The sequence below is a fragment of the Cervus elaphus genome, chromosome 30, assembly GCF_910594005.1.
Source record: "Cervus elaphus chromosome 30, mCerEla1.1, whole genome shotgun sequence".
In the NCBI taxonomy this organism is placed as follows: Eukaryota; Metazoa; Chordata; class Mammalia; order Artiodactyla; family Cervidae; genus Cervus; species Cervus elaphus.
The window spans coordinates 84,388,744-84,416,091 of NC_057844.1; the positions used below are offsets into that span (position 1 = coordinate 84,388,744).

Here is a 27,348-nt window from a genome sequence, read left to right on the forward strand (position 1 = left end):
CACACACACAGATCAGGCCCTGATAAAATCCTGATCTTTAACAATAAAGAGGAAAATCCGACCAGTCTCTAGACCAAAAGACCAAGTCACCTACACAGAGTAAGAGGATCAGCCTCGCATAGAACCCCCGTCTGCAACAGCAGAAGCTGTAAGAGGATGGAAGAGCTTCCTGCCAGGGGCGGGGTGAGCAGAGGGCTGGTCTGCGTAACTCTCCGCCCAGCCAAGATACCGCGCTCTGTCGGGGGACACAGACACTTACACAAACATGGATCAATAACATAGTCTATCACTCACGTGCCCCACTAGAGGTGAACATCTGAGACACGAGACCAACAACAGCCAAACTTCAGGAGGCATGAAGACAGGGGCAAAGTGGTGGTGAGCAGAGACACATAGACACACGCACCCAAGTGTGTGATACAAGGGCTCGATGAAGACTCTTGGAAAACAAGGTATACTACAGATTAAATCCTAATGTCATGTCTGACTCTTGCGCGGCCCAGTGTCTTTTGGACCGTTGCCCGCCAGGCTCCTCTGTCCGTGGGATTCTCCAGGCAAGAATACTGGACTGGGTTGCCATTTCCTCCTCCAGGGGATCTTCCTGACCCAGGATGGAACCTGCGTCTGTTGAGTCTCCTGCACTGGCAGGAGGGTCTTTTATCATTAGGGCCCTCTGGGAAGCCTAATGATAGACAATCTGATGGCAGACTATGGGCGTTGAGGGTATAGAAAGGGGAGAAGGCAAAGTTCTCCAGTGGGGTCTCTGGAAGTGGGGGGTTGAAGCTGATAAGCAGCGGGAGGTACAAGCCTTCTGCAAGTCTCGTCTCGGGGCAGGTGGTGAGCAGGAAGAAGATGGCACGTTGGTGGGGAACAGTGGGTCACGGCGGCTCACTTTTAAATGCAGAGCTATTCCAGTCTGACTATAAGCCAAGCGAGAAAAGATAACCATTTATTAAATGAAAAACTATGATGCAACTTTTGAATTAAAAAAAAATGGACAAAAAAATGGAACAAAGCCATCTGAACACACCATCAAACACTCAGAAGAGGAAAGTAAACCTCAGCAATGTAAGGTAGAAGTAATTTATTTATAACGACAGGGACAAAAATGAAGTCTATTGGTCAGTACACTAAACGTGAATGGACTTATTATGAAAAAGAAAACAGATCCTGTCAACAAGGCATAAAAAATAAACCCATTTATGCTCTTGGCACAATCTAACTTAAAGTGAGGAAGAGAGGTTGAAAATGAAAGGGAAAGAGTCATCAGGTAAGTGTAAGTAAGAAGGAAACAGGAATGGAAAACTATGATCAGATCCATGGAAAATAAGCATAAAAGAAATAAGACAAAGTTGAACATTATGAATTGATTGAAGGCAGAATTTGTGAAAAGGAGATATGGTTTCAATTCACCTGTGCTTTGAACACCTCACATAAGATGTTTCAATGATCTGAGATTTAGGAAAAATGTGATTTTAACGTCTATATCTGTCGGGATCGGACATATCTCACAGAAAGGGTGGGGGCAAGACTCAAAGTCTCAGCGGGGCAGGGGTGACGCCCCAGGAACGTCAGCGGGGACTCTGGCTGCGGTGACTGTTGTCAGCTTCGGCCCCCCACTTGCAGGAAGACCGCTGGAGGGCTTTGCCCTCTGCGCTTTCTACTCCCTGCAGACGGCCGTTCTGCACCTGTCTGGGTGGTGACGACACCACCTGCCTACGAGGTGGGGCTGATGAAGCACACACGCAAAGTACACATAAACCTATAGTTTGGCAAAGAGTCTTGACCCAACATCGACGCCCTGGCTTTGAACTGTTCTCTGGTTGTGTGACATTATCTCTGAAGGAAGCCAGGGGAAGGCTACCTGGGAGTCCTCTGTCCTATTTTTGCAACGTATTGTAGGTCTAAAATTATTTTGGCATAAAAAGTTCTTTTTAAAAAAGCACAAAAACCTTACCTGCTAAATAGAAGCTTATAGTCTCCTGAACAGAGAATATGCATCCTTTTATGTTCACGGCACATTTAAAAATCTTAGTAAATCTTGAAAACTAGAGATTTATATGTTCAATTGACTAAGAGTCAGTGGCCAACAAACCTTCAATTTCTTGATAATTAAGAAACATATTCCTAGGAAAGATTTGCTCAAAGAGGAAATCAGAAGGGAAATTGCGAGTCCCCTTGGGAGCAATGAAAAAGAAAGTACCATCTAATATAACTCATGGGACACAGTGAAAGCCGCATTCAGAGGGGAAAAAAAAGGATAATTGATCACTAATCTTGGGAAATGAGTAAAGGACCGTGAAGAATTATAATGGATCTGGGATTTTAGCCATTTGAAAGCTAACGCAGTTAAGCCAAAGCTTCGTGGCTGCTAGGAGGACACAAGACTCCCAGGTCAGAGAGAGAGGAAGGACCACATGACTCAGCATGGCCTTGGCTTCTCACCAGGACCCCCGATCCAGGGCAAAGACGGGCGGGCTCAGCTGGGCACCACACACGGGGGGCTTGTGTCACTGCTGAGAACCCCAGGCTGGCAAACCCTGATCTTCAAAGGGACTGCAAAGTGAACCTGCCCAAACCTCGTCCCGGAGGAAACATTATTTATAATCCTGCTGGTCAGCGAGAAAGTTTGTCCTCTGCCCTGGAGGGAACCAACCACACATCTACCTTTAAAAGGCTGCTTGGTCCAAAATACTCTTGAAGAAGCCCAAATCAAAACGACAGTGAGCTAGCCCTCACACCAGTCAGAATGGCCATCATCAGAAAGTCTACAAACCACCGGGGAGAGAAGGGAACCCTCCTACACTGCTGGTGGGAATGTGAAGTGGTGCAGCTGCTGTGGAAAGCAGTAGGGGGTCATCTCCTCCCTTCCTCACGCGTCCTCCCTGGGGTCACTCCCCAAGTGAACTACTCGAATCCAAGTTGGCACAGGATCTGCTCTGGGGACCCAAACCAGGATGAGTGTCTTGTAGACATTAGGTATCACGATGATTACAATTTTCCTGCCCTGAGTAGCTGCTCAGCTCTATCTGTCCAGAAACTATATTTTCCTGCTTTGCATCTTTGATTTTTAGCATTTGACCCATTTAAGCCAAATAAGTAGTATACTGTTTTAGTTACAGTGAGCTTCACAGAACTGCTTCCCACTGCATGTTTCAATCTAGATGACCGTCCAATTCAATAAAAGCATCTCTACAGGGAGTGATGGCTAGATAAACAGCCATCTATCCGTCTGGCTTCCGGTAGGTTTTAACATTGCTGTAACACCATCCTCCAAGGACCAAGCTAACAAGTGGAGTTAGCCCTGTTCAGATGAGCTGTGGCAGCTCCAGGTTTGGGACTGTTTGTGGGTGGAACCCTAACAGTGGGCTGCATGTGGCCATTGGATGAACAGGCAGCCAAGCTGGGAATGAAGCTCAAGTCCTCATGAGAAATGAGGAAACTGAGGGGCCCGGGCCCGTGTGGAGAGCCCTTCAACGATCTTTTGGGGTGCATCAAAGGGCATCACAGACAAGGCCAAAATCCTCAGCCAGCAATATTCTTAACTGGCACCAACCCAGAAGAACAGAGTTCTCCTGCGCAGGAGCTTGGAAAAATGTTAAGCTTAACCAGATGCCCACCTTGGATAGTCAGCGCAATTATACCCTTAAAAACACCTAGGTCTGAGCAGTATTACTTTCTAGAATGACTTCCAAATAATCTTTTTTGAAATAAATGTACATCCAAAGTAACAATGCTTCTGGTTGCTATAGAGCATTTAAACTTTCCGTGGTCTCCCTTCTGATAATGCTTGCTTGCCGGGTTCAGTGGCTACCTAAGGCCACTCCCTGGAGCCACCTTTCTGCAGGACCATTTGATTAAGTCAAGCTGACCCTTAAACCTGCTTTCCAGGGTCGAGGCGCGGGGCCGCTCCGGCGCGGCGTCTTTCTTCTGCTCGCGGTGATGTCATCGGCGGCAGCGGCCGGATGTAATTTAACGCATCTGGAATTGTAACCACTCGACTCTAAATCATGCGTCCAATTCAGAAGTAATGAGATTAAACAGGAATCTTTTGAACAGCTACTCTTGGGTGAACACCCTTTTGTTGACAAAGCCTTGGGCACAAAAGTTGATGGAGCTGGGAGCTGTCCTGTTTCCTAGAAGCTGCAGATGGACGTGGTCTGGACAGCGGGTGCCGAGTGTGGGCCCTGGAGCTGCAGAACCCAGGCTTGAGTCCGTCCCACCACTAGTGGGACGTAACCTTCCCAAGGCTGCCGCAGTGACCGTGTCACAGGGAGCAGACCCTGGGAGCTCAGGAAGTGACCACCAAACACACGGCCCTTAAAATCCTGCTGCTCTCTTAAAATTCATGCTGCTCTCTGAACCACCCGGTGTTCACACCTGGAAAGAAAACTTAGCCACTTAACTCGAAGCTGGAAATAAATGCAATTCACAGTTGCAAAAGAAGTGCTCTGGAAGAAGGAGGAAGAGGAGAGTCAAGCCTCTGTTTTTTTTTTTTTAAATTTTCATGTTTTCAAATACTTGTCACTAATGGGATTAATACATTCAATATGTGCCTGGCACAGAGTAAGCTCTTTGTGTGCACGTTCAAGCTCAGTCACTTCAGTCGTGTCTAACTGTGATGCCATGAACTGCAGCCCTCCAGGCTCCTCGGTCAGTGGAATCTTCCAGGCAAGAGTAGTGGGGTGGGCTGCATTTCCTCCTCCAGGGGATCTTCCAGACCAAGGGATTGAACCCACATCTCCTGCGGCTACAGCACTGGAAGGCAGATTTCTTTCTTTTTTTTTTTTTTTTTTTTTTTTTTACCACTGAGCCACTGGGGAAGTGCAAGCTCTCTGTAGGTGACCCTTTGAAATTGCCAGGGGCAGTCACGGCAAGCAAACAGGCAAAGCACTCAGGGACGGGATGGAGCAAACGGATACACGGACACCTTCAGGGTCCTCCTTCTAAGCAGAGGCTCGCCTCCTCCCTCAGCATGCAGCGTCACTGTCATTCCTTGCTGGAAGAAGCTTCTTCATCAGAACAGTCAGGTGGCTGAGTTCCTTAGGCCTGGCCCACTCGGTTCATAGCCAGGCCTCCGAGCATCTCTGAGCCACACGTGACCTGGCCAAGTGGCCTGTTTGGATTTGAGTCCTTCCTTCCCAGTCATCTGTGCAGACCCAGCTCAGGTCCTGCTGTTTTCTTGACCTTCCTCCCCCAGTGTCTGGAACACCACCATCAATTTAACCTGCGGTGGCTTCAACGTTTCTGGTCCTGGAGGGTGGGCCGGCCGCACCCGGCCAGGGAGGTCACCCAAGCCAGGCAGACGGGCCTCCCAGCTGGGGGCAGGCTTACCACCGGTCACACGGCGCTCCGGCCGGTCACGTCCCCAAGGAGCGCAGCAGCAGGGATTTCAATGCCTCCCCGAAAGAGCCCCATCTGGTTCCAGATTTAATTATCATTGTGTTCTGTAATTACTGGCTTGCAAGGTAGCGCAGAGAAGGAACCGTCTTGTTTTCAGCTCCCTCCACCCCCGACCTCTTGAAATAAAACTGGCAAAAATAAAAAGAGCTTTCTGGGAAGCACTTAATCATTTAAACATTCATGAATCAGGAATACAAACAAAGGTCCCGAGTCTCTCGAGGAGCGAAGGAGGCGGCAGAAGGGCCAGGACAGCGAGAGGAGCCCGGTCAGGGTCTCCACCTCCGAGGGGGCTGCCACGGGCCCCGCCGGGCGCACCCGGTGAAGGGCGCGCGCGGCCCGCGGGCGGGGAGGCGCGGCGAGCTCTCGCGGCCGGCGGGCTGTCGCCTCCTGGAGGTCACCGGGCCCTTGGGGCGGGGGCCCTCCAGCCGGCGACGCAGGTGGGGACGCGCGCGCACCTCCGGCGGGGTGCGGAGGGCGCACGGCGGGGGCGCACGGCGGCGGGCCCGAACGCGGGGGCCGGCGCTGCCCGGCTTCGGCTCGGGTCCGGGCGGCCCCGGGTCGGGGCGCGGGGCCGCTCCGGCGCGGCGTCTTTCTTCTGCTCGCGGTGATGTCATCGGCGGCAGCGGCTGGGGGCCGGGAGGCGGTGGCGGGGGCGGCGCCGGGCGGCCGCCGCAGGTTCATGTGCATCTAATGAAAAGGCGCTTGACAGTCGGCCAGGACGCACGCGAGGGAGCGCGAGCCGGCCGGACCGCGGCGCCGCCCGAGCCAATCGCCGTCGCCGGGCTCTCCATGGGCGAGCGGGAGGAGGGGGCGGTGGGCGCAGCCGGCCGGGCCGCAGCCGCTCCGAGGTGAACGGCGCCGAGACGCGCTCGCGGCGCGAGGAGGCCGGGCGCGCCGCCGCGATGAATTCCGCCGAGCAGACCGTTACGTGGCTCATTACCTTGGGCGTGCTGGAGTCGCCCAAGAAAACCATCTCGGACCCGGAGGGCTTCCTGCAGGCGTCTCTGAAGGATGGGGTGGTCCTCTGCAGGCTGCTGGAGCGCCTGCTGCCCGGCACCATCGAGAAAGTGAGTGCCCCCCCCCCCCCCCGCCCCGGCCCGCGCACGCACCCCTGGCGGACAGGCCTGGGGCGGAGGGAGGCCCGGGCGGCGGGAGGCCCCGCGCGGACGGAGGCCCCGCACCCCACCTGGCCCCCGCCGCGGCCCGGGGTACGCCGAGACGCGCGGGCGCGGGGTCGCCGGCGCCCGCACCTGGTGGCCGCGCGCGCGCGCGGAGAAGCCCACGCGCCTCTTTTGTGCGCGGGCCCGGGCGCGCGGGGGGCGCGCGGGCTGCGCGGGGAGCCGGCGGCGGGATCCCGCCCGGGCTCGAGGCGCCATTGTGTGCGGGGCCGGCGGGTATGGGGGGCCGCGTTCGAGGGGAGCGGCCCGGGGAGGCCGGGGGTCGCGGGAGCCCCGCCCGCAGGAGGAGGCGCCGCTCCGGGCGACCTGAGCCGAAACCGGGCTGCGGCGCCCGCGGGGCGTCCTCCCCGGCTTTGTTTGAACAGCTTTTGTTGCTGTTATCGTGTGAGACTTTCGGCCTCTGGTTCGCTGGCCAGTTGCATTTTTAAAAGATGCGTTTATCAGTCGCGGAGAGCTGGGCTGGGAGATGGTGTGCTGACCTCCCCAGGGAAGAATTCTCCTGTCTCCAAACCCGGAGGACCTCACGCGGGGTCGGGAAGCCTTGGCGTTGTTCAGGGCCGGCCGCAAGTCCTAGGTTGCATTTTCAGGTTCATCCCTGGTTCGGAACAGAATCCCGAGTCTCGCAGACCCGACTGCCCTTGTCGGTGACTTGCGGTTTCCTCGCGGCTGGAGTGTGAACCTTGACCGCAGCTCTGAGTGATTCAACTTTGCTTTCCCCTGGCTCAGCTGACAAAGCAGGACCCAGCCGATAGGGCTGTTTTAAACACGGTGGATCCCCGTGTTTCAGAAACACTACAATCTTACCCCAGTTTTTTTTCTCCCCCATACATAATCTTAAGATCAACAGTTACTTAAATGGTGTTAAATGTAGAGATTAAAGTACACCATTACTTGGAAATATTATTTAATTTTTTAAATAGGGTGTATTGGCCCCAACAGTACAGTATCAATTTGCTAACAATAACATGTTAATTAGGTGACTTTAGAAAGTAAAATGTTTAATCTTTTAAGTTCATGCATGTTCTGGCACTACATCTTTAAAGGTCAGAAAAGATTCATCTGAATGGTGTGTACATACTAGGTTCAGGTATTTTCTTACTTGGAACATATTTTTTTAAACTTTATTTTTTATTGGAATATAGCTGATTAACAATGCGGTGATGGTTTCAGGTGGACAACAACAAAGGGACTCAGTCATACACACACATGTATCCTTTCTCCCCCAAACTCTCCTCACATCCAGGCTGCCACATGGAACACATTTATGCAAACAGAATCTGCATTTTAGAAAGACTGTCCCCCTGTCTGTCCAGGGAATAAAAATGTTGCTCTTCAGTGAACCTGGTGTCACAATAAAATTATGACTAAAGTCAGGAATAAAGGGCAGACTAACTTCCAAGGCACTCAGAATACTTTGTTGTCATCTGGGTATCAGGATCTCTGGTAATAAGAGACAGATGTTGAGAAGCATTGAAAATGCATGCTAACTTAACCAAAACAGGCTTATATAAAAGACGGTTACATTTCTAAGAGTAAAGCTTTAAGAGACTTCAGAGGCTGTTTGATTAGAAACATGTCATTATCAATGCATACGCTATTTGGCATATTAACTGCATTCATATTGACTGGTGGACTTCAAGAATCACTTTCTTTTAAATTGTAGAAAGATTTTCTTAGAAAACTGTAGCACTCCTTTCATCTCGGAAGCAACAAAGAGAGGAATGACTAACATGTTTAATTTGCAGAAGCCAAACTGAAACAACCCCGCATGCTCTAAAACCATGGTTGTTTGGGAACTTCTTACAGTGCAGCCACCCTTTCATCACGGCCCCCCCACCCCCGCCCCGAGGCCCCAACTGGTTTGTTTAGAGGGACCCAGCCACAGTGCAAGTTCAGTGTCAAAGTCGCAAATTATAGACATAGCGACCACTTCTCTGTGGTACAAAGGTAGGTTTGAGGAGTAAAATATTAGCCATTCTCCGCCCCTGGAAACCCTGGGTTTCAGAAGTTTCATGAGCATTTTCCATTTCCTGAGATGCGTTATTTACTTGAACTTTCCCATGTTTGCATGCACACCAGATAACTTTCCCGTTTGCCAGAAAGCACACACGCTGAGCACCCTTCACCCCAATGTGGGAACGCCAGGCTGAGGACGTTGTTTTTCCTTAAAAAGGAACGTTTGGAAACTTCGCCGAGTATTCATATGCAATAGAAAGGCTCTTGACTCGGCCCCAGCTTGCCACATGAACACATGGAAGGCTGGCTAACGGGGTGTCAGCAGCCTACAACCTAACTTTTTGCAAATTCACAAAATGTAAAATGAACCATCAGACGGAGGAGAGCGTAGCACAGAGTCGGGAGGAGCGTTGGGGCGGCTCGGGTTTCCCATGTGCCTTTCATTAAGAAAGCATGTCCCCGTATGTTTCGTGCCTTTGTAGGTTTGTTCTGTTTCAGGGCCGGCAAGAGGGTGAGGAACGAAAGAAGTTCATCACGGTTCAGATTGTTCTGCTTGCTTTACAAAGCTTTCTGTTGAGGTTCCCTTCACGTGGCCTGCTTTTCTTTAGGCGGAAGGTCAGACGGGGACAGGAGGGGCTCAGAAACTTGCCAGGAGCGGTTCAGGCGAGAGATGCAGTTTGTTACCGCCGAGGGGTCCTCTCTGCCGAAGGGGAGAGAACAGTGGGTGTTCTGAGGTTTCCTCCATTGCCCTGGGCGAGCCCCTGCTGCTTAGATTCTGCCTGGTAACAGCCAGGGTGTTTTTCTGACCTGCCCATACTGTTTGCTTCCGTCATTCATTCCTCCCGTGATGAGGAACACACGGAGGCTGCAGGGTCCAGGGAGCCCTCTGGGCACCCAGCTCCTTAGGTAACACTTTAACCGACTCTGAACCATGAAGTCAGAGGGGGTGAAATTGAGAGGCAGTCACACCCCAGCCTCTGAAACTCCTGTAGGACCAGGAAGACACGTTCAGATAATGGGAGTGGTCAAAGGCTGCTTTACTTACTTACTTACTTGGTTATTGGATGCCCCTCGCGGCTGGTGGGGTCTTGGTTTCCCCACCAGGAAGCGAACCCCGGCCCTCGGCGGTGACTGTGTGGAGTCCTAACCACTGCACCGCCAGGGAAGTCCCCGGGCCGCTTTAATGTCGCTTGTTACTGCAGCAGATGACGTTGCTGGATTCAAACATTCAGGGACCCGGTTCCCCCTCTCTCTGCCCAGGAACACAGCACACGCCGTAAGCCACAAAGTGTGGCCAGGAGACCCTCTCCCACCCGTGTCTGTGGAGTCACACACACTGCCCTGTGGTCCTGCTGGTGCCCGGGGTGTGGTGTGCGTCCAGACTCGTGGGAGCCGCTGGGCTGTGTGTTACCTTTCTGGGACTTCGCAGCAAAGACCCACAGACCGGCCTCACATACCAGGATTGCATGCTCTCACGCCCTGGGGATGGTGTTGTGGGCAGGGCCGCGCCCTCTGCAGCGGTTGGGGGTCTGTCCCCACTGCCCCGAGGTCTCTGCTGGTTCCTGGCTGGTGGCAGCACAGGTCCAGTCTGCCCATGGCGTCCCCTAGGGTCTTCTCTGTGTCGGGATGCCCCCTTCAAAAGGACGCCGGTCAGTGGATGAGGGCCGCCCTCCGGGAATGACACTGACAGTTTACATCAGCAATGACCTTGTTTCCAAATAAGGTCCCATTCTGCCCTGGGGCTTAGGGCTGGAACACACGAATTTCCGGGGTCATGACCCAACCCACAACAGGTTGCACAGAAAGTTTGACCAAATCAGCTTAGTATGTATTGACCTGCCTGCAGGTGCAAGGTGCTATGGGAGACAAGAAAGACGGCATAACAAGCTCTTAAGGCTTTTAGTCCAGGGGAAGACATAATTCTAAAAACGAGCAGTGTGGGGCTGAAGGAAAAGTAAAAAAAAAATGTCCGGTGTAGACAGAGAGGGGCTGAGGAATGAGAAGCTGGAAGGGACTTGCCCTGGGCTGTCCAGCCTCTGCTGATTTCTGAGGCATGGGTTAGAGTATGGTGTTTATTTTCCCAACCTATGATTGGGGCTTTCCTGGTGGCTCAGCAGAATCTGCCTGCCAAAGCAGGAGACCTGGGTTCGATCCTGGGTTCTCCAGATCCCCTGGAGAAGGGAATGACAACCCACTCCAGTATTCTTGCCTGGAGAATTCCATGGACAGAGGAATCTGGTGGCCTTCAGTTCACGGGGTCGAGAAAGAGTCGGACACAATTTAGCGACTACACAGCAACAGCAAACTGATGCGGCATTCCTGCCTGATCTTCCGCAGGCTTGCAGAGAATCCGTGCATTCTGATGTGGCAAGGCAGGAAGAAATTGCATTTTCCTGATTGATTCCTGACTTGCTTTCTGCTCATTCTTGAGATTCTGGGTCGGGCTGGGGTAGAAGAAAAATGTAGTCCTAGTGGCCATTGGACAGCAGTTCTGAGCACCCACCTGGAGAAGCGTGTCTTTTTTCTGGCCCCCTGAGAAGGATGTGGTTGGCAGTGTGGTGTGGTGTCAGGGCCTTACTCCGGACCAGCTGGTTCGGAAGCCGGCGTCCTGTAGCTGCCACAAACACCTGCTCATCACGGGTGAAGCTCTCCGAGAGAAAGGTTCCAGAACGCATGGACTTCTGTGTTTGTAAGGAGAAGACACCTTTAAAGTTTGCAGACGGAATTACTGACTGTATTGAGTTACTTCTACTGAAACTGCTTGAGGTTTCAGGATAGTTGATTTTGTCCTAAGAAACATCTGCCTTTGAAGCAGTGACTTTCAGACCCGACCCAGCGCCAGTGAAGGGAGGAGCTATAACTGCGCTTGCTGCTTCATTCGGAACAGAGCAGACACAACTAAATTCCATTCAAGTGGGACTGCCTCCCGTCATCTCCCTAGAGCCACGCTGGAAGTGCTGGGGTGTCGATGCCGGCATTCCCGAGCGCGCGCACGCACGCGCGCGCGCACAGGCGCACGCGTGCAGAGTGCCTTGGGTTTGCGGGCGCTGGGGAAGGGCCGCAGGCTGCCCTTTCGTGGGGGAAGCTGTCCCCGGGGGCCCTGGGGCGGGAGGACGCAGCCTGTGTTCTCCTGGGAGCTCGTGCTATCGATGGAAGTGGCACCGCCGTGGCCTTCTTCCCGCTTTCTCTGAGCACAGCCCACCTTCAGATGCGGCTCCTTTCCAGAAAGCACTGAGCGCCGTGAGCAGCTAAACTGCTGTGGCCTCACGAGGCCCCCGCTTCACGGGGGAGGACCCTGAGGCCCGCAGTCTGCCGAGCCCGGGGCCCCAGCCGAGCCCGGATCCCCCGGGGTGCCCGCGGCCCCAGGCGGGACCTCCCGGGCGGCCTTGGTGAGCCCCGGCTGGGCCCCCGTCTGCTTCGGGGTCACCAGCCAGGGCGGGAAGGCCCCCGACCTGAGCGGCCGCAGGGGACACGAGAGCGCAGGGTTAGGTCGGCTGCCATCCACTGGCGTCCGAGGAGGGAAGGGGCGGCGTGATGCCGTGCGCAGGCGCAGGCGGGCGGCCTGGCTGGATGGGAGCCGGCGGGGGGGGGGGGGGCAACGGCAGGGAAGGAGGGCACTGGAGCCGGCCTTGGGGACCGGTGAGAGGCGGCCTCGCGAAGGACGCCCCCACGGACGAGTGTTCAGCTCTCGTTCTGGCACCTGATAACCTTCGCTGGGGCTCCTGGGCCTTCGGACCCTGAGTTCACTCAGAGTCCATCTAAGCTGAGATTTAAAACAATGCCGTGTGCGTGCGTGTGTTAGTTACACTTATTTGGTGGGACTGTCTCTAGACTTTTGGGCTGGCATTGCACGGGGGTCAGGAGAAGGAGGCCAAGGCCCAGCCCTCCCTCTGGGAGCTCACCTCTGCCCAGGGCAGCACCGGTGCTGGGAGGCCCAGCGGTTCCCAAGACCCACTCTTCCCCCGGCCTGTACCGTGGGGTAAGTCCCAGGATGTGCTCCAGAATCGTCCATTTGCTGTGTGACTTTGGACAACCTGCCCTGCTTCTCTGAGCCTCACTTTCTTCCTCCTAAAAACAAGATTAGGGCTTCCCCAGTGGCTCAATGGGTAAAGAATCCGCCTGCGGTGCAGAAGACACAGGAGACGTGGGTTCGATCCCTGGGTCGGGAAGATCCCCTGCAGAAGGAAACGGCAGCCCACTCCAGTGTTCTTGCCTGGAGAATCCCATGGACAGAGGAGCCTGGTGCACTACAGTCTATGGAGTCTCAAAGAGTCAGACATGATTGAGTGACACAGAGAGAAAATCAAGATTAACCATTCCTGCCTGGAGGAAACGGCCTCGTGGGCCAGTAGGCTTGTCACGAGGGTAAGTGACTGGACGTGAGGGGTTGTGTGCGGTGCTGGGCACAGACCGGGCCCTTGTGGATGAAACTTTACAGATCAACACCTCGTGCTGTGGCCGGGAAAATCAAGCCAGGATTTGAACCTCAAGGCCGCCCACATCCGGGAACATGTCCTTATTCTCACAACTGGACACTCTTGCCGTCTTAGGGTGCTGGCGGCCCTCCCTTCTCACCCTTATGGATCCCATGGCCCGGGGTGGTGGGACCACGGGATGTGTTCCCGGGTCCTCCGCTTAGCTCCAGGTCCCCGCGCAGCTGCTGGGCGCACGCAGCTGCTGGCTCGAGGGGCCAGAGGGCCGGCCGGGGGCTCGGGTTTCGCGCGTCTAGGGTTTCGTGCATGGAAGGGCCCAGAGTCACAGATGGGCAGTGAGGCCTGCCAGGGCCCTGTGTCTGCACTGGGAGGGCGTCCTGGGCCTGCGTCCTGGGAACCGTTTCTGACGTTTCCTCTCCTCATTTCTACCAAGTTAGGGTCGGATCATTTGTTTCCTTATGTTTTTTTTGTCCAACTTTAGCTCTGTATTTCTTGTTTGATGAACCAGACTAGTAGTTCTCAGCCTTGCTTTTGTGGGATAGTCCTGGAATCCAGGAAGAAGGGTGGGATGTTTGTACATTTGCAACACATTTGTTCAAAATTATTTTAATCTTCATTCCAATGTCAACATATTTAACCGATGTATTTATGTTCCTACTGTGTGCATGCTAGTGTACCCATCATACACATGGAAACACACACACACACGTGTGTTCTGTACTGCCTTTTCAGGCAAGTCGTAAGAGAAACCATAGGGTCTGAAGTGTAAGGCATTTGTGAATTCCGGGTGGAAGGCGTTCTCACGACGTCATGCAGCACAGACTCGTCATTTTGCAGATGGGTTCGCTGAGGGCAGCACCATACGGTTGTGTAAGTTGTGCACTGTGTGGCCTGGGGGGAGTCATTCACACTGTATTCTAAGTGAATGGGGTCTCCAGGTCTGTGCTGGGGCAATGGGGCAGAGAGGTCAGCCTCCACGGAGGTCAGCTTCGTAGGGCACACAACAGATTAGAGAAGGGCCTGGCAGGTTACGGAGGAGGCCCCCACGCCCCCTCCTCACTGCCCCTGCAGCCACGCCCCTCAAGGCTTGTCGAGTCACGCTGCAGCTCTTCCCATCGAGGGCTGGGAGGGGCCTGTTTCCTTACTTCTTGCATCTGAGCTGACCTTGACTTGTTCTGGCAACGGATGTGGCAGAAGGGGGCAGGCACCAGTTCCCAGGAGGCCTGGTGTGTTTCCATGCTCTCTCAGAGCCTGCACCTGGGACCAGCCCGGGCCCCAAGACCACAGGGCCAAGAGCCCAGCTGTCCCTGCTGAGGCCCCCTGGGCCCACCCGCAGCCCTCCGACCCCATTCATGGGCCAGTCCCGCCGAGGTCAGCAGAGCTGCCACCTCGATCAGAGGTCCCCACTGCTGCGTGAGCCCAGGCGAGCCGAGCACCGCCCGGCAGGCCTGCGGCCCCACGGTCAGAAGCACAAGCTCGCTTCAGCGGCCACTGAGGCTTCCTGGCTGCTTGTTCTGCGGCCTCCCCATGGCGGTGGACGCGGTACAAGGCTTGAGAGTGCTAGTGGTGTTTTGTGCGTGACCGTAATTGCTGTTACACCGAGAGCAGCCTTTAAAAAGGAACTGATAAGGTTCCTATCTTTTCTCTAAAGAAGGTGCATGTGATTCAGAACCAAAAAAAGTGTAGCTCGTGAAGCCCCTCCCAGCTGACATCTAATGGTTTTATTTAAAACGGGAGTCCTGGTGTCCAGGTTTGCTTTGAAGTCGCAGTTCCTGGCAGAAGTCGTGTTCTGGCAGCATGATTTTTTTAGCAGTCAAGCAGAAATCCTGAGGACAGCCTGGTTTGGATTGCCTGCAATCCCTCTGGCCTGTGGCGGCCCTTTTCCCTCCATCCTGAGTGTCTCACTGCTGAGTTTCTGCCGGGAACACACTTTGCTCTGACTCCCTGAGCTTGAGATGGCTGAAGTTCATAAGAGACTTTTTTTTTGTACTTAAAATTTTTTTATTCCTAAAATTTAATCTAGCAAATTAATGTTCTAACTTTTGAAATATAATGTGTTTATGCTCAATGATGTCTTAGAGGAAAATACACTTTGGGTAACAGAAACATCTTAGTTGAAAAGATCTTATTAAAACGTTTGACACATAATTATTTGTAAGTTCACAAGAGACTGTTAACTCCAGCTGAAGTTAGTAAATTTGTTCAGGAGTCTTGTCAGGAATATAGACTTTCTGAAAAAAGCTTGTTGCTTTCCGTGTGTGCCTGTGTGGTCAGTTGTTCAGTCGTGTCCGACTCTTTGTGACCCCATGGATGTAGCCCACCAGGCTCCTCTGTCCATGGGATTTCCCAGGCAAGAATCCTGGAGCGGGTAGCCATCCCTACTCCAGGGGATCTTCCTGACCCAGGAATGCGTACCGAAAGGTTATGACTTTGTCCGTCACTCTGTGAAGAATGTTGTAGAAATTCTGTAGAAAGTTGGGCGCTTCGGAGGCCTCGTCCTGGCCCTGAGGCCGGGTTGCTGGCTCTCGGGAGGAGCCAGAGGCGTGGGAACGCACGCCCGTCAGCCTCCACTTCTTGGGTGACCGCAGGGCCGTCTCTCTGTGGTGCTGGAGAAACTGCCTTGTCCAGCGACATGCATAGCAGATTTCTTCTCATGGAAATGTGAAGTTTTCTGGTTGCGGTTCTCTTATCTGTTAAGGCATTTTCGTTTCCTTTGAAAACAAGCCCCATAAATAGAACGGGGTTAGGTTCCCAGCAGCCTCTTGGCAGAGGTTAAGCTTCCAGAGAGCAGCACAGGTTGAAGCCACGCCTCTGAGTGGCCAGAGCCTGGGACTGAGCGTCTCCCAGGCTTCATCTTTGCGAGAGGAACGGGGAGGAAAGGTTCCTTTCTCCTTCCTCTGACCTCTGACCAAGCACGTTTATGTAGACTGAACCCGGGTAACTGCCTTGCCGGCGAGCCCAGGCTGGGTCCTCACATAACTCACAGTAACGATTTAATTGGGTGTGAGTCTTAGGCATCCTGTTTATAAATAGTTAGAACGATGTTCTGGGAGTGAGAGGGAACTCACTCTGCACAGGATTTGAGGCTTCTGTGGGGTGGAACAGAGCTGCCATCTTAAGAAGCTACAACAATAAAGGCAAGTTAAGCCCAAGTAAGCACCAGACAGAACAGAAAAATGAAGAACTCGATGACCAACCGGTGACGTGGAAAGCAGAGAATTACCAGAGGGAGACAGCAAAACCCGAAGCTTGTTCTCTGAGAAGAATCCACAGAACTGATGACCCTCTTAGGCTGACCAGGAGAAATGGGGGGAAGACAGAGTAGTCAGCCTCGGGGGCGGTGACGTGAACGGGGCCCCTGTGCTCAGGGAGGGGCCGAGCGTAGGGCTGCGGGGTGTTGTCGGAACCGGGGCAGCGGTGGGCCCGAGGCTGGGGGGCAGAGTGTGGGGCTGCGAGAGCGCGGGCCCGCGGGATCCCAGGATACGTGGACTCAGGGCGGGTTTTCACAGCCTCATGCTCATCAACGCTTGGAAATTTTGTTAAAAGGGAGTGGACCTTCAGCACTTTTTTTTTTCTTGATAAAGGAGACTTTAGAGAACTCTCTTCCTTTCACTAGCTTCAGGGAAATACATCTGTGTGGTTTTCCTTCACTTCCTACATGTTTTAACATGTGTTCAAGTCCGGTGAGTGTGTTGCGGCTAAGCAGTGGTCACTCTGAGCCCATTTCCAACTTACTATTTTTTTAAAATAAATTTTTTATCTTTTTTGAAAATCTTTTTTAAAAAATTTAATATTTATTTATTTTTGGCTGGGCTGGGTCTCCGCTGCTGTGCAGGCTTTCTCTAGTTGCGGCGAGCGGGGGCTACTCTGTAGCTTTTTGGTGCCCAGGCTTCTCCCTGTGGCGGCTTCTCTTGTTGCAGTCCTCGGGTTTCGGGCGTGGTGACACTCGGGCTCAGGAGGAGCGGTCCCAGGCTCCAGGCCTCGGGTTCAGGAGGGGCGGCTCCTGGGCTCCAGGCCGCGGGCTCAGGAGGGGCGGGTCCTGGGCTCCAGGCCGTGGGCTCAGGAGGGGCGGGTACTGGGCTCCAGGCCGCGGGCTCAGGAGGGGCGGCTCCTGGGCTCCAGGCCTCGGGTTCAGGAGGGGTGGCTCCTGGGCTCCAGGCCTCGGGCTCAGGGGCGGGTCCTGGGCTCCAGGCCGCGGGCTCAGGAGGGGCGGGTACTGGGCTCCAGGCCGCGGGCTCAGGAGGGGCGGCTCCTGGGCTCCAGGCCTCGGGTTCAGGAGGGGTGGCTCCTGGGCTCCAGGCCTCAGGCTCAGGGGCGGGTCCTGGGCTCCAGGCCGCGGGCTCAGGAGGGGCGGGTACTGGGCTCCAGGCCGCGGGCTCAGGAGGGGCGGGTACTGGGCTCCAGGCCTCGGGTTCAGGAGGGGTGGCTCCTGGGCTCCAGGCCTCGGGCTCAGGGGCGGGTCCTCGGCTCCAGGGCACGGGTGCAGGAGGTGTGGCCCCCCGGGCTGAGTTGCTCCTCGACACGTGGGCTCTTTCTCCACCAGGGACTGAAATCTTGTCTCTTGAATTGGTAGGTGGCTTCTTTACCACTGAACTGCCAGGGAGAACCCCTGTCTTATCATAAATGAATTCATGTCAAGTGTTGAGTTTCCCCGCTTTGATTCATTTTGCAGTGAATGGCTTTTTAGGTAAAGATAAGGATGGTTGAGAACCTGCTACTCTAGGCCGTCTCTACGTGCTGCTGACACCTGAGAGTCCAGATCCATTGGAGGGAAGGCCTTTTTAGGGACAATGTACAGTTTTTAGGAAGTTTGGGTTCAAGTCAAAGACTATTTGCTTTATAATTTTATGAATATACGCACACCTCTCCTGGGCCTGCTCTCTCTCTCTCTCTCATGTAGGAAACACTGCCAATTAGTTATATTTTATAATAAATGAAGGGAGATAAAAGTAAATCAAGTTGTGTTTACTGGGAATACTGTCCCTAAACAACCTCAGTGAGTGTAAGCAATGTTTAGCTGCTGGGTGTTATTTTTTCCATTCAAGGGCTTCCCTGGGAGCTCAGTTGGTAAAGAATCTGACTGCAATGCAGGAGACCTGTGTTTGATCCCTGCGTTGGGAAGATCCCCTGGAGAAGGGAACGGCTACCCACTCCAGTATTCTTGCCTAGAGAATCCCATGGTCCATGGGTCACAAAGAGTTGGACACGACTGAGCGACTTTCACTTCACTTCACTTCACTTCCCCATTCAAAGCAATAAAACCCACACTCGTCAGTCTGTCTCCTTGTGTGGGGAATGGAGGCTCACTGGTTCTTTTCCCTCCTTAGTCGTTTTCCTTTGAGAGGATGAAGTGGCTTAAAGTAAAGAATCCACCTGCCAGTGCAGGAGACTCAGGAGATGTGGGTTTGATCCCTGGGTTGGGAAGATCCCCTGGAGGAGGAAATGGTAACTCACTCCAGTATTCTCGTCTGGAGAATCCCATGGACGGAGGAGCCTGGCGGGCTGCAGTCCGTGGGGCCGCACAGAGTCGGACACGACTGAGCATGCGCGCCCGTGGCGGGGACAGTATCGTTGATAAGGACGTTGGAGGAAGACGTCTCTTCCCTCTCTCCCTCACCTCTCACTTCCACGAAGAGCCTATGACTTGAGATTTCAGGCTTAGGATGGTTTCCTTTTCCTTTTCTTGTAGCTGGAAGCATAGCTGCCCAACAATGAATTTTTGTATAAAAATGTTTACAATTTTACATCAAAGTTATGAGTGAAGCTACTGACATCGCAGCTGGCAGCACCTGTGTTTCGGTGGTGGTTCCTCGCTTTGCACCTTTGGCCCAGGTGGTTACGCAGTTCTTACGCATGAGTGTGCCCAGAACCTCCTAGATGGCTTGTGAAGATGCAGACTGCTGGGCTCCACCCAGAGTTTCTGATTTCACAGTCCAGGTTGGGGAGGGTGGGCATTTCTCACAAGTGCACGCTGCCGGTCCAGGGGGCATGTTTCAGGACCACTCACAGCCCCCGAGCTCATCGGCCTGGCGGTGCTATAACCTGGGGCCAGCCCCATGACCCACGCGGCGCTGTAAGGACAGGGGACCAAGGTGTGAGCCCCCGGGGGCTTCCCCACAGGTGAGCGCGGGCTGCTTGCTGATCTTGTGAGCTCCCCACCCCCGTGCTGGGGAAATGTCCTAACCCAGTGCTTATTAGATCAGAACAGAGCAGACCCCTGGCTGCTTCATGGCGGGCTTTTGGAGCCTTGAAACGTGGAGGTAGAGTGAAAGAAATCCTGCCTTGGATTGGAAGGGGCACTTGGAATTTATCTGCAAAATGGGATTCCTCACCTGTCTGTTTACTTCTAGAAATTCTTGTATAAAACAGAAGAGAAACACAGTCTCCGTTAGGAGACCAAGCTCAGGAGGCTTGCTTGCGATTTGATGACTTTTTTTTTTTTCCCCACAAATCATCAGCATTTATTTCCTGGGTCCTAGGTGTCACTTATCTTGGTAGAAAGGGCAGAGAGTTAATCAAGATGGTTTTGAGCACAAAAATCCCTTCCCTAAAAATGGATCTGTGAAGCTCCAGGAGGGAACCTCAGAGCTGCATAGATGGTCCAAGAGTTTAGCTCACAATGGCTTCCAAAAAAAAAAAAAAAGTAAATTGTCAGCTCCCTCCCTTCTCTGCTGAGAAAAGGTTGAAAGTTTCTAAAAAGTTTAAAAGTGATTTTTTAAAAACGGGGTAAGAAGGTGTCCTGACTCAGAAGGCTGGAAAGGCTGGAGACAAGGGGACTGAGCTGGGACGTGATCCCGCCCGGGCTGCTCACCCCTGGGGCCAGGACCCAGCCCCGGCACCCCCTGGATAAATTACATCCTTGCGGTTACAGTGTCTTGAAATGTACCCCGGCGCAGGGGGAGGTGGTGGGGGCGTGGAGCCTGGGGGTGCGGGCAGAGGGCCTTCGAGGGAGGGGGCTGCAGGAGCCCCTGGGCCCGCCTTCCAGTCTGGCCCTGCTTGCCTGGAACACACTGCTCAGGGCAATGCCAGGGCTCCGGGTCCACGGCGCATCTCCCGCCCAGCCTCCTCGGGCAAGGTCACGTTTAGGATGAGGTGGTGCCATCGCTGCTCTCGGGCTGGCTGCTGGCTTCCTTGTCTGAGGTGCGCACCTCCGCCTGTCCTTGTGCGCCCTCGAGGGCCAGCCCGCCCATGTCGCCAGCCAGCTTCCGCACGCTCACGGCCTCGGAGTCTCCCTGGATGTCGGGGACCGCGTTCCGGCGGCCCGTCCGGTCACAGGAGATGAAGTCCGAGTAGGAGGACTCGACCTCCATCATGCCTGTCGCATCGCTCTTCAGGCCTGGTTTAGTTTCTTTTTCCTGCTCGCATCTCTTCAGATTTTCCACCGTTGACTAATCAACGTGGAAATTCTTCCGTCCCGCCGCCAGCCAAGCCCGGGTCGCCAGCCCGCAGCGCCTCCCGAGGGCTGCCAGGCGCCCGCCGAGCTCAGCGGAGCCCTGATGACTTTTTTATTTAAGTCAGGAGAAGGAAATGGCAACCCACTCCAGTACTCTTGTATGGAAAATCCCACGGACGGAGGAGCCCGGGAGGCTGCAGTCCATGGGGTCGCAAAGAGTTGGACACGACTGAGTGACTTCACTTTATTTAAGTCAGGGCACTTAAGGCAGGATCCTTGGAATATTCATATTAGGGTTGGGAGGAACTGTAGCTCACTAAGAGGATGAGTCACTAAAAGTTACCAAAAGATATGGAGACACTTGTAGGTAAGGGTTCTGTCTAAAACTGAGGCTTTTAAGGGGAGAGGTAGATCAGCCGTGCTGTGGGCTTGGGGCTGGGTGGCATCCGGGATCCAGGTGAAAACACTCTTTAGCGTGGGGGTCAGCAGGGCCGTGACTCCTCCTCCTGCTGCCGCCCATGGGGGGTGGGCCTGGGTCCTTAGGCAGGGGACCTCTTCTCTCTGAAGGTCTGTGGGGGTCTGTGGCTTGTGCTGGCTTTCCACCACTGCTGAGGGCATGCGTCTCGATTTCAGTCCATTCGGCGCTTTTCAGTTCAGTAGCCAATTAAGAGGGCTCTCCCCGTGGCTCAGTGGTAAAGAACCTACTTGCCAAGGCAGGAGATGTGAGTTCGACCCTTGCGTCAGGCAGATCCCCTGGGCCAGGAAATGGCAACCCACTCCAGTGTTCTTGCCTGGAAAATCCCACGGACAGAGGAGCCTGTTAGGCTCAGTCCATGGGGTTGCAAGAGTCCCAACACAGCTTAGCGACTGAACAACAAAAGCCAATTTAGAAGTGCATTTTGTCACTGAATACCGGAGAAAACAATTTCTGGCAACCCCGCCACCCAAGTCCGGTCACAGCACGCTGCTTTTCTAGATGATACTGTACTGCCGAGGGACCTTCAGGGGCCATCTCCTTCAGGTGAAGGGGCTGGAATCACCTGACAAGGGTTTTCAAGCTGCCGTCATACAAAGGCTTCAAAAAACAGTTACAGATTCTCTTGAAACAAACGGAAAACTAGGAAATCTTAGCAAAGAAAGAGGAGTTGTAACAAAAGAAATGTGGAAATTACAGAGCTGAAATGTAGAATAACTGAAGTCCAGCTCACTGCATGGGCTAAAAACTCGAGGGGAGGAGACCGAATCCGTGGGCCCGGGGACTTGGTCTGCTCAGACTGAGGGACAGGGAGGAAGGGATCGAAGGAAGGGGACGCGGTGAGGGCTGCCTGTGGCAGCCGCAGTGAAACAAGAAAGCCGACCGAGGCTGGGATTCCGGGAGGGCTGCGTCAGCATGTTCCAGCCTCCCGGTGAGGCTTAGGACCCGAGTACAGGGCAGCCTGTCCCCACGCGGGTCTCCTGGGTGGCCGTCCCGGTGCCGGACTCGGGCAGGAGGCGAGGCCTGGGGGAGCCTGCCAGCTGGTTATGGGCCCTGCCTGGAGAAAGTGATCGTCCTGGGTGATGGGGAACCATCCCTGAAACCAGAGCCTGGCGCTCGGCGGCGCCTGGCTGACGTGCACGCGGAGGGGAGCGGAGCCCGGGCCCTGGGCTGGCTGTCCTTGGAGCTCTGGGTGGTGGCTGGCAGCCAGCCTCAGGTGGGGCTGGCGGCAACAGGATGCATCCGTCAGCCTTGACAGAAAGGGCTTACGGGTTTATGCTAAAACCCGAGAGCGTCTTTTCCCTCTGTGTCGTTTTGTCTATGGTGATTATATCTCCATGTGTTTTTTTTTTTTTAAAGCGTGGTTCCTGTATCAAGTATTCAGTTCTCATGTTAGACCAGTTGCCTTACTTTTTGGTTCTAGGTGCTGTCAGCGTCACTCACCTCCACTTCTGGAAGCTGTACCCAAGTGGTTCTGGTACCAATTCGAGTCACAGGCACTGGTCCTTAAGTAAGCCATTCAATCACCTAACGGTTAATATGCTCAGTGCTTGTATCACTGTATGCCAGGTGTTGAGACCTAGCACTCCTCACACAGAGTCTGCATGTGAAATGTGTGCTCCATGTGCAAGCAGGCTCTCTGGACGTGCGCATGGCACGCACGTCGATTGCGTAGCGTGTTTGTGTTGGAGCTATGGAGGAAACGGGGGGGCAGGGGTGCGGGCAGGTAGGGTAATGCTGCAGTTTTGCATCTGACCGGTAGGGAGGTGTGCCAGGGAGTGACATTTAAACAAAGACAATGCATATGAGCAAAGGCGGGACCTGAATATCAGGAAGAAGGGAGTTTCAGGCGAGGGGAAGAGCCGGTGAGAAGGCCCTGAGGTGGGAGCCTGGCTGGCAAATTCTGGGAACAGCAGAGGCCACTGTGGGTTGGGGGAGAGTAGTGGCTGGCCGGTGAGGTCAGGGAGGGCACGGGAGAGCTGCCTGTGCAGGCAGGCTCAGCCATCATAAGGACTTTGACTTAAAAAAAAAAAAACTCAGTAGACTTTATTTGCAGTCTTAGGTTTCTAGAAACACTGAGCAGAAAGCACAGAGATTTCCATCCAGCCCTCCCCGCTTTCCCCTGCTGTTAACGTCTTGCATCAGTGTGCGTCAGCTGCTGCAGTGGGTGACGCGAGGCTGATACACTGAGAAAAGTCCGTAGTGGACGTGAGGATTCGCCCTGCGCTGTGCAGTCGTGGGCTTGGACACCACCCATGTCCATCATCACAGCGTCACGCGGGACGGTTCACGGCCCTAAGACTTCTCTGCACTCTGCCTGTTCATCATCCCACCCTGTCCCCTCATCCCTGGCCGTTCTGCCTCTTCTGGGATGTCATCACGTAGGGTCACACGGTGTGTAGCCCTTTCAGATTGGCTTCCGTCACTCGGTCGTGTGCATTTAAGTCTCTGCTGTGCCTTCCTGTGTCTTGACCGCTCGTTTCTTTTTATGACTGAGTGATCTCCCGTTGTCTGCATTGTCAGTGAGTAAACCACAGTCTGTTTACTCACTCACCTACAGAAGGGCATCTTGATGACGTCCAGCTTTTGGCAGTTATGGATAAAGCTGCTATAAACATTCATATTCAGGTCTTTGCATGGACATGTTTTCAACTCATTTGGGTAAAGCGAATTTACCCAAGGAGCAAGACTGCCGGACCTTGGGTGGGAGGATGTGCAGTTTTGTAAGGAGCCGTCTTCCGCGGTCTCTCTGTGGCTCATGTTCCTGCCGGCCGGGGATGGGGCTGCTGTCACCCCAGGTCCTCACCAGCCTGGGGCGCAGTCTCACGGGTGTGCAGGGACGTCTCACTGCTGTGTTGATCTGCACTTCCCTGATCAGCTGACGTGGGGCATCTTTTCACCTGTCAGTTGCGTTGCCATCTGTAGGAAAAGAGGGAATTAGCCAAGATGGCAGTGGTCAGGCTCTCTCGCCCCAAGTTTCGTAAAAATGTGGTTATGTAACAGCCGAGGTCCTTTATAGCACGGTGCGTGCACAGTGACCTATAATATAAGCAGCACCTGAAAACTCCTGCAGTTGAGGCCAGTTGAGGACAGAATGGCGTTGAGCTGAGTTGTGTGGTTGTTGCTGCTGGGGCGTCAGCCATTAGAGAGGAGAGGATGTCTGCCTGGCTGCTGCCAGTAATGCGTGTCTGCGGTTCCTGCAGCTCCTGGCGTCTTCGTCCAGCTGTGCCTTGCCTGTCCTGGGTTCAGCGAACAGTGAGATACAGCGAGACACCGTCTTGTGCCCTCTTTGGCGAGGAGACTTCATGTCTTTTGCCCATTTTTTCACTGGGCCGTCTGTCTTCTTGTTGTTGAGTTTTAGTACTTCTCTGTATGTTTTGGGTACAAGCCCTTGACTAGACATGTGTTTTGCAAATGAGCTCTTCTTTCCTGTCTGTGTCTTATCTTTTCTTTCTCTTGAAAGTACTCTGGCTCTTGTCCTTGAGTGAAATGGAGAGCTGCTGAGAGTTTTGAGCCGAGGGGTGAGGCAACTGGCAAATTATACATGTACAGGGACGTATTCCAGCCACAGTGGTAAAGAAGGTCTAGAACTCCGGAGTCTGCATTGGCAGCCTCGTCTTTAACCTAGGAAGGTCCGTTTTTCTAAGCGACCGTTTGAAAACATGTCTCCCAGCTACACGTCTGACAGCCACGGCCCTACATGACTCAGCCTGCCCTCTGCAGATACTCCAGCCTCTTGGCGATAACGATCTTTTATCACCTTTTTATTACTCGCCTTAATATGACGTCTCAGCTGGCTTCTTTCACGCGAGAGGCTTTTACGGCAGGAGTGTCCCGGCTGTGGCCGCCCCGCCCCTGGCCTGCCCTCCAGGGAGGGTCTCAGCTGCCATTTGTGGAGAGGCGCACGGCCAGCGGGCGTCTTCAGCTGTTTCCTGTCCCTGTGTTCAGGTTTCTTCCCCGTGAAGGCTCTGTTCGGCTTCTCAGCCTCTCTGCAGAGTCAGCCAGCACCCTCTGCGTGCCTTCAGACCTCCCCCGTGCTAACCCGTGGGTGAAAACAAAGCTTCTCCAAGGTGGTCTCCAGAGTGTCCCATCTTCTGGCCCAGAGGCTTCAGTGCAGCTTCTCAGACTGTTTAAAAGTGATAGATGGGGTCTTGAGCCAGGAGGGCTGGTTGAGCAGGTGGCTGGTGCTGCTCCGAAGCCCCACTGCTGCCCCTGGTTCACTGTGGGGAGAGGCTGGAGGGGGCACAGCGGTAAACCAGGGCCATGGCAGGCAGCCCAGACCCCTCCCGGACACCTGAGGATAGCGGGATAGACAGTGCAGTGGCTGCAGACACGGGACATCTTAACCTGAGGCATCTCGGTTGAAGGAAGGAGGCTGGGTTGTCCGTGAGGCAAAGAGCAGACCTGTGAGACCTGCCGCCCCCAGCCCCCCGTTCAGACAGCAGACAGCTCTGCTCCTGGGGGCCGGCTTCCGCCCTGGGACTCTAGCTGCTGCTGCTGCTAAGTCGCTTCAGTCGTGTCCGACTCTGTGCGACCCCATAGATGGCAGCCCACCAGGCTCCCCATCCCTGGGAGTCTCCAGGCAAGAACACTGGAGTGGGCTGCCATTTCCTTCTTCAATGCATGAAAGTGAAAAGGGAAAGTGAGGTGGCTCAGTCGTGTCTGCCTCTTAGTGACCCCATGAACTGCAGCCTACCAGGCTCCTCCGTCCATGGGATTTTCCAGGCAAGAGTACTGGAGTGGGGTGCCATTGCCTTCTCCGAGGACTCTGTAGGGAGAGAGCAAATTAGCCAAGATGGCGGTGGTCAGGCTCTCTCGCCCCACGTGTTGTAAATACGTGGTTATGTAGCAGCTGGGAGTCCTTACAGCACTGCGCGTGCGCGTCACGATGTACCCGCTTGGCCGCGGGCCACGTGTGTTCTGTAAACACATGTGAGCTCCACCTGATGTGCCCTGGGGGCTGTGTTATGGCCCGTGTCCTGGCCGGTGTCATGGCCGTGTTGCGGCTGACTGCTGGGTCAACTACAGGAGAACACGGCGTGTCTGCTGCTCCGGCTGGGTGCCAGTCAGGGGAGAGCGAGCCTGTCTGCAGTTCCCGGGGCTCCTCGAGTTTTCTTCCAGCTTCCCCGCTCGCACCTCGCCTACCCTGGGTTCAGCGAACAGTATGAACAGTGAGACGGACTCTCAGCCCCAGCTGCTGCATGGACACTGCGCAGGTACACGGCACCTTCCCCTCGGGGACCACAGCTTCTGCATGGGCTCTTCCACCCGTGGGCACAGGCGTGGCCAGCCGTTCTGAAGTGTGTGCAGTGGGAGAGGAGACCAATAGGAAGGACCAGAAACAGTACAGAGATGGAGCTGAAGAAAGTCAGCAGTGGCTCTGGTTTCAGTTCAGTCCAGTCGCTCAGTCGTGTCCAACTCTCTGCAACCCCATGGACTGCAACACGCCAGGCCTCCCTGTCCATCACCAACTCCCGGAGTTTACTCGGACTCATGTCCATCGAGTTGGTGATGCCATCCACCCATCTCATCCTCTGTCGCCCCCTTCTCCTCCCACCTTCAATCTTTCCCAGCATTAGGGTCTTTTCCGATAAGTCAGTTCTTTGTATCAGGTGGCCAAAAGTATTGGAGTTTCAGCCTCAGCATCAGTCCTTCCAATGAATATTCAGGACTGATTTCCCTTTAGGATGGACTGGTTGGATCTCCTTGCAGTCCAAGGGACTCTCAGGAGTCTTCTCCAATACCACAGTTCAAAAGCATCAATTCTTCAATGCTCAGCTTTCTTTATGGTCCAAAATGCATGTTTCTATTGGGTTGAAAGCAGAAGAGTGAGAGGGGAAGAACAAGGATGCTTGTTCCATGTGAACGGGTGAGACTTTAGAGTTAAGACAAGTCTGAGTACAAGGCCTCGGTCAGTTGTCTTGTGAGCTCTGTGCTCAGTCGTGTCCGACTCCTTGTGACCCCATGGACCGTATAACCCACCAGGCTTCTCTGTCCACGAGTTCCCAGGCAGGACTGCTGGAGCAGCTTGCCATTTCCTTCTCCAGGGGATCTTCCTGGTCCAGGGATTGAATCCACGCCTCTTGCGTCGCAGGCGGCTTCTTTACCACTGTGCCACCTGGGAAGCCCTTGTGAGCTTGGGCTCCTGTCTTCCTGTGTCAGGAAGGAATGAGGCGGTAGAGTGGCCCTGCTGCGCACCTCTGTGACACTGTGTGTGGGTCACAGCCACACGGGGCGGGTGGCGTGCTGGTTTTCAGATTGCTCTCATTCGACTAACTGTACGTCTGCCTGTTGATCTGACGCTCCCGCGAGGGTAAAATACAACCGTGGTGGAGAAGCTTAGCCCGGGTTATCTGGGGAATGTCTGTGCTCACATTTTTAAAAATCCATTTTTGGCATTGGTATGCATTTGGGATGGTCGCCACCATCTCTCAGAGACTTGAAATGTGCTTTTGGAGTCTGTGGGAAGCGAGCCTCAGGGGACACCCAAGCTAATTTAGGCTGTGCAGT

The 27,348-nt window shown here is 54.1% G+C and overlaps 2 protein-coding genes across 6 annotated transcripts in view; one reads left to right on the forward strand and one right to left on the reverse strand.

Moving 5' to 3' along the window:
• The first annotated feature begins 6,131 nt into the window (after window positions 1-6,131).
• Window positions 6,132-27,348, forward strand: part of ARHGEF7 (Rho guanine nucleotide exchange factor 7) — a 107,616-nt gene continuing 86,399 nt past the window's right edge. For all 5 annotated transcript variants that reach the window (XM_043892367.1, XM_043892355.1, XM_043892357.1 and 2 more), the window contains exon 1: window positions 6,132-6,470. In XM_043892367.1, coding sequence (XP_043748302.1) covers window positions 6,306-6,470 — 165 coding nt within the window. In that variant the 5' untranslated portion in view covers window positions 6,132-6,305. The remainder of the gene's footprint in view (window positions 6,471-27,348) is intronic.
• LOC122686976 (cAMP-dependent protein kinase inhibitor gamma-like) lies at window positions 20,025-20,467 on the reverse strand. The gene has a single exon (XM_043892368.1). It carries the CDS (start codon window positions 20,281-20,283, stop codon window positions 20,053-20,055), a length of 231 nt encoding a protein of 76 aa, XP_043748303.1. The 5' UTR covers window positions 20,284-20,467; the 3' UTR covers window positions 20,025-20,052.

Bases quoted from the DNA above. Each gene is read 5' to 3' on its own strand.
- LOC122686976 (XM_043892368.1), bottom strand. From the start codon at position 20,283: ATGATGGAGGTCGAGTCCTCCTACTCGGACTTCATCTCCTGTGACCGG.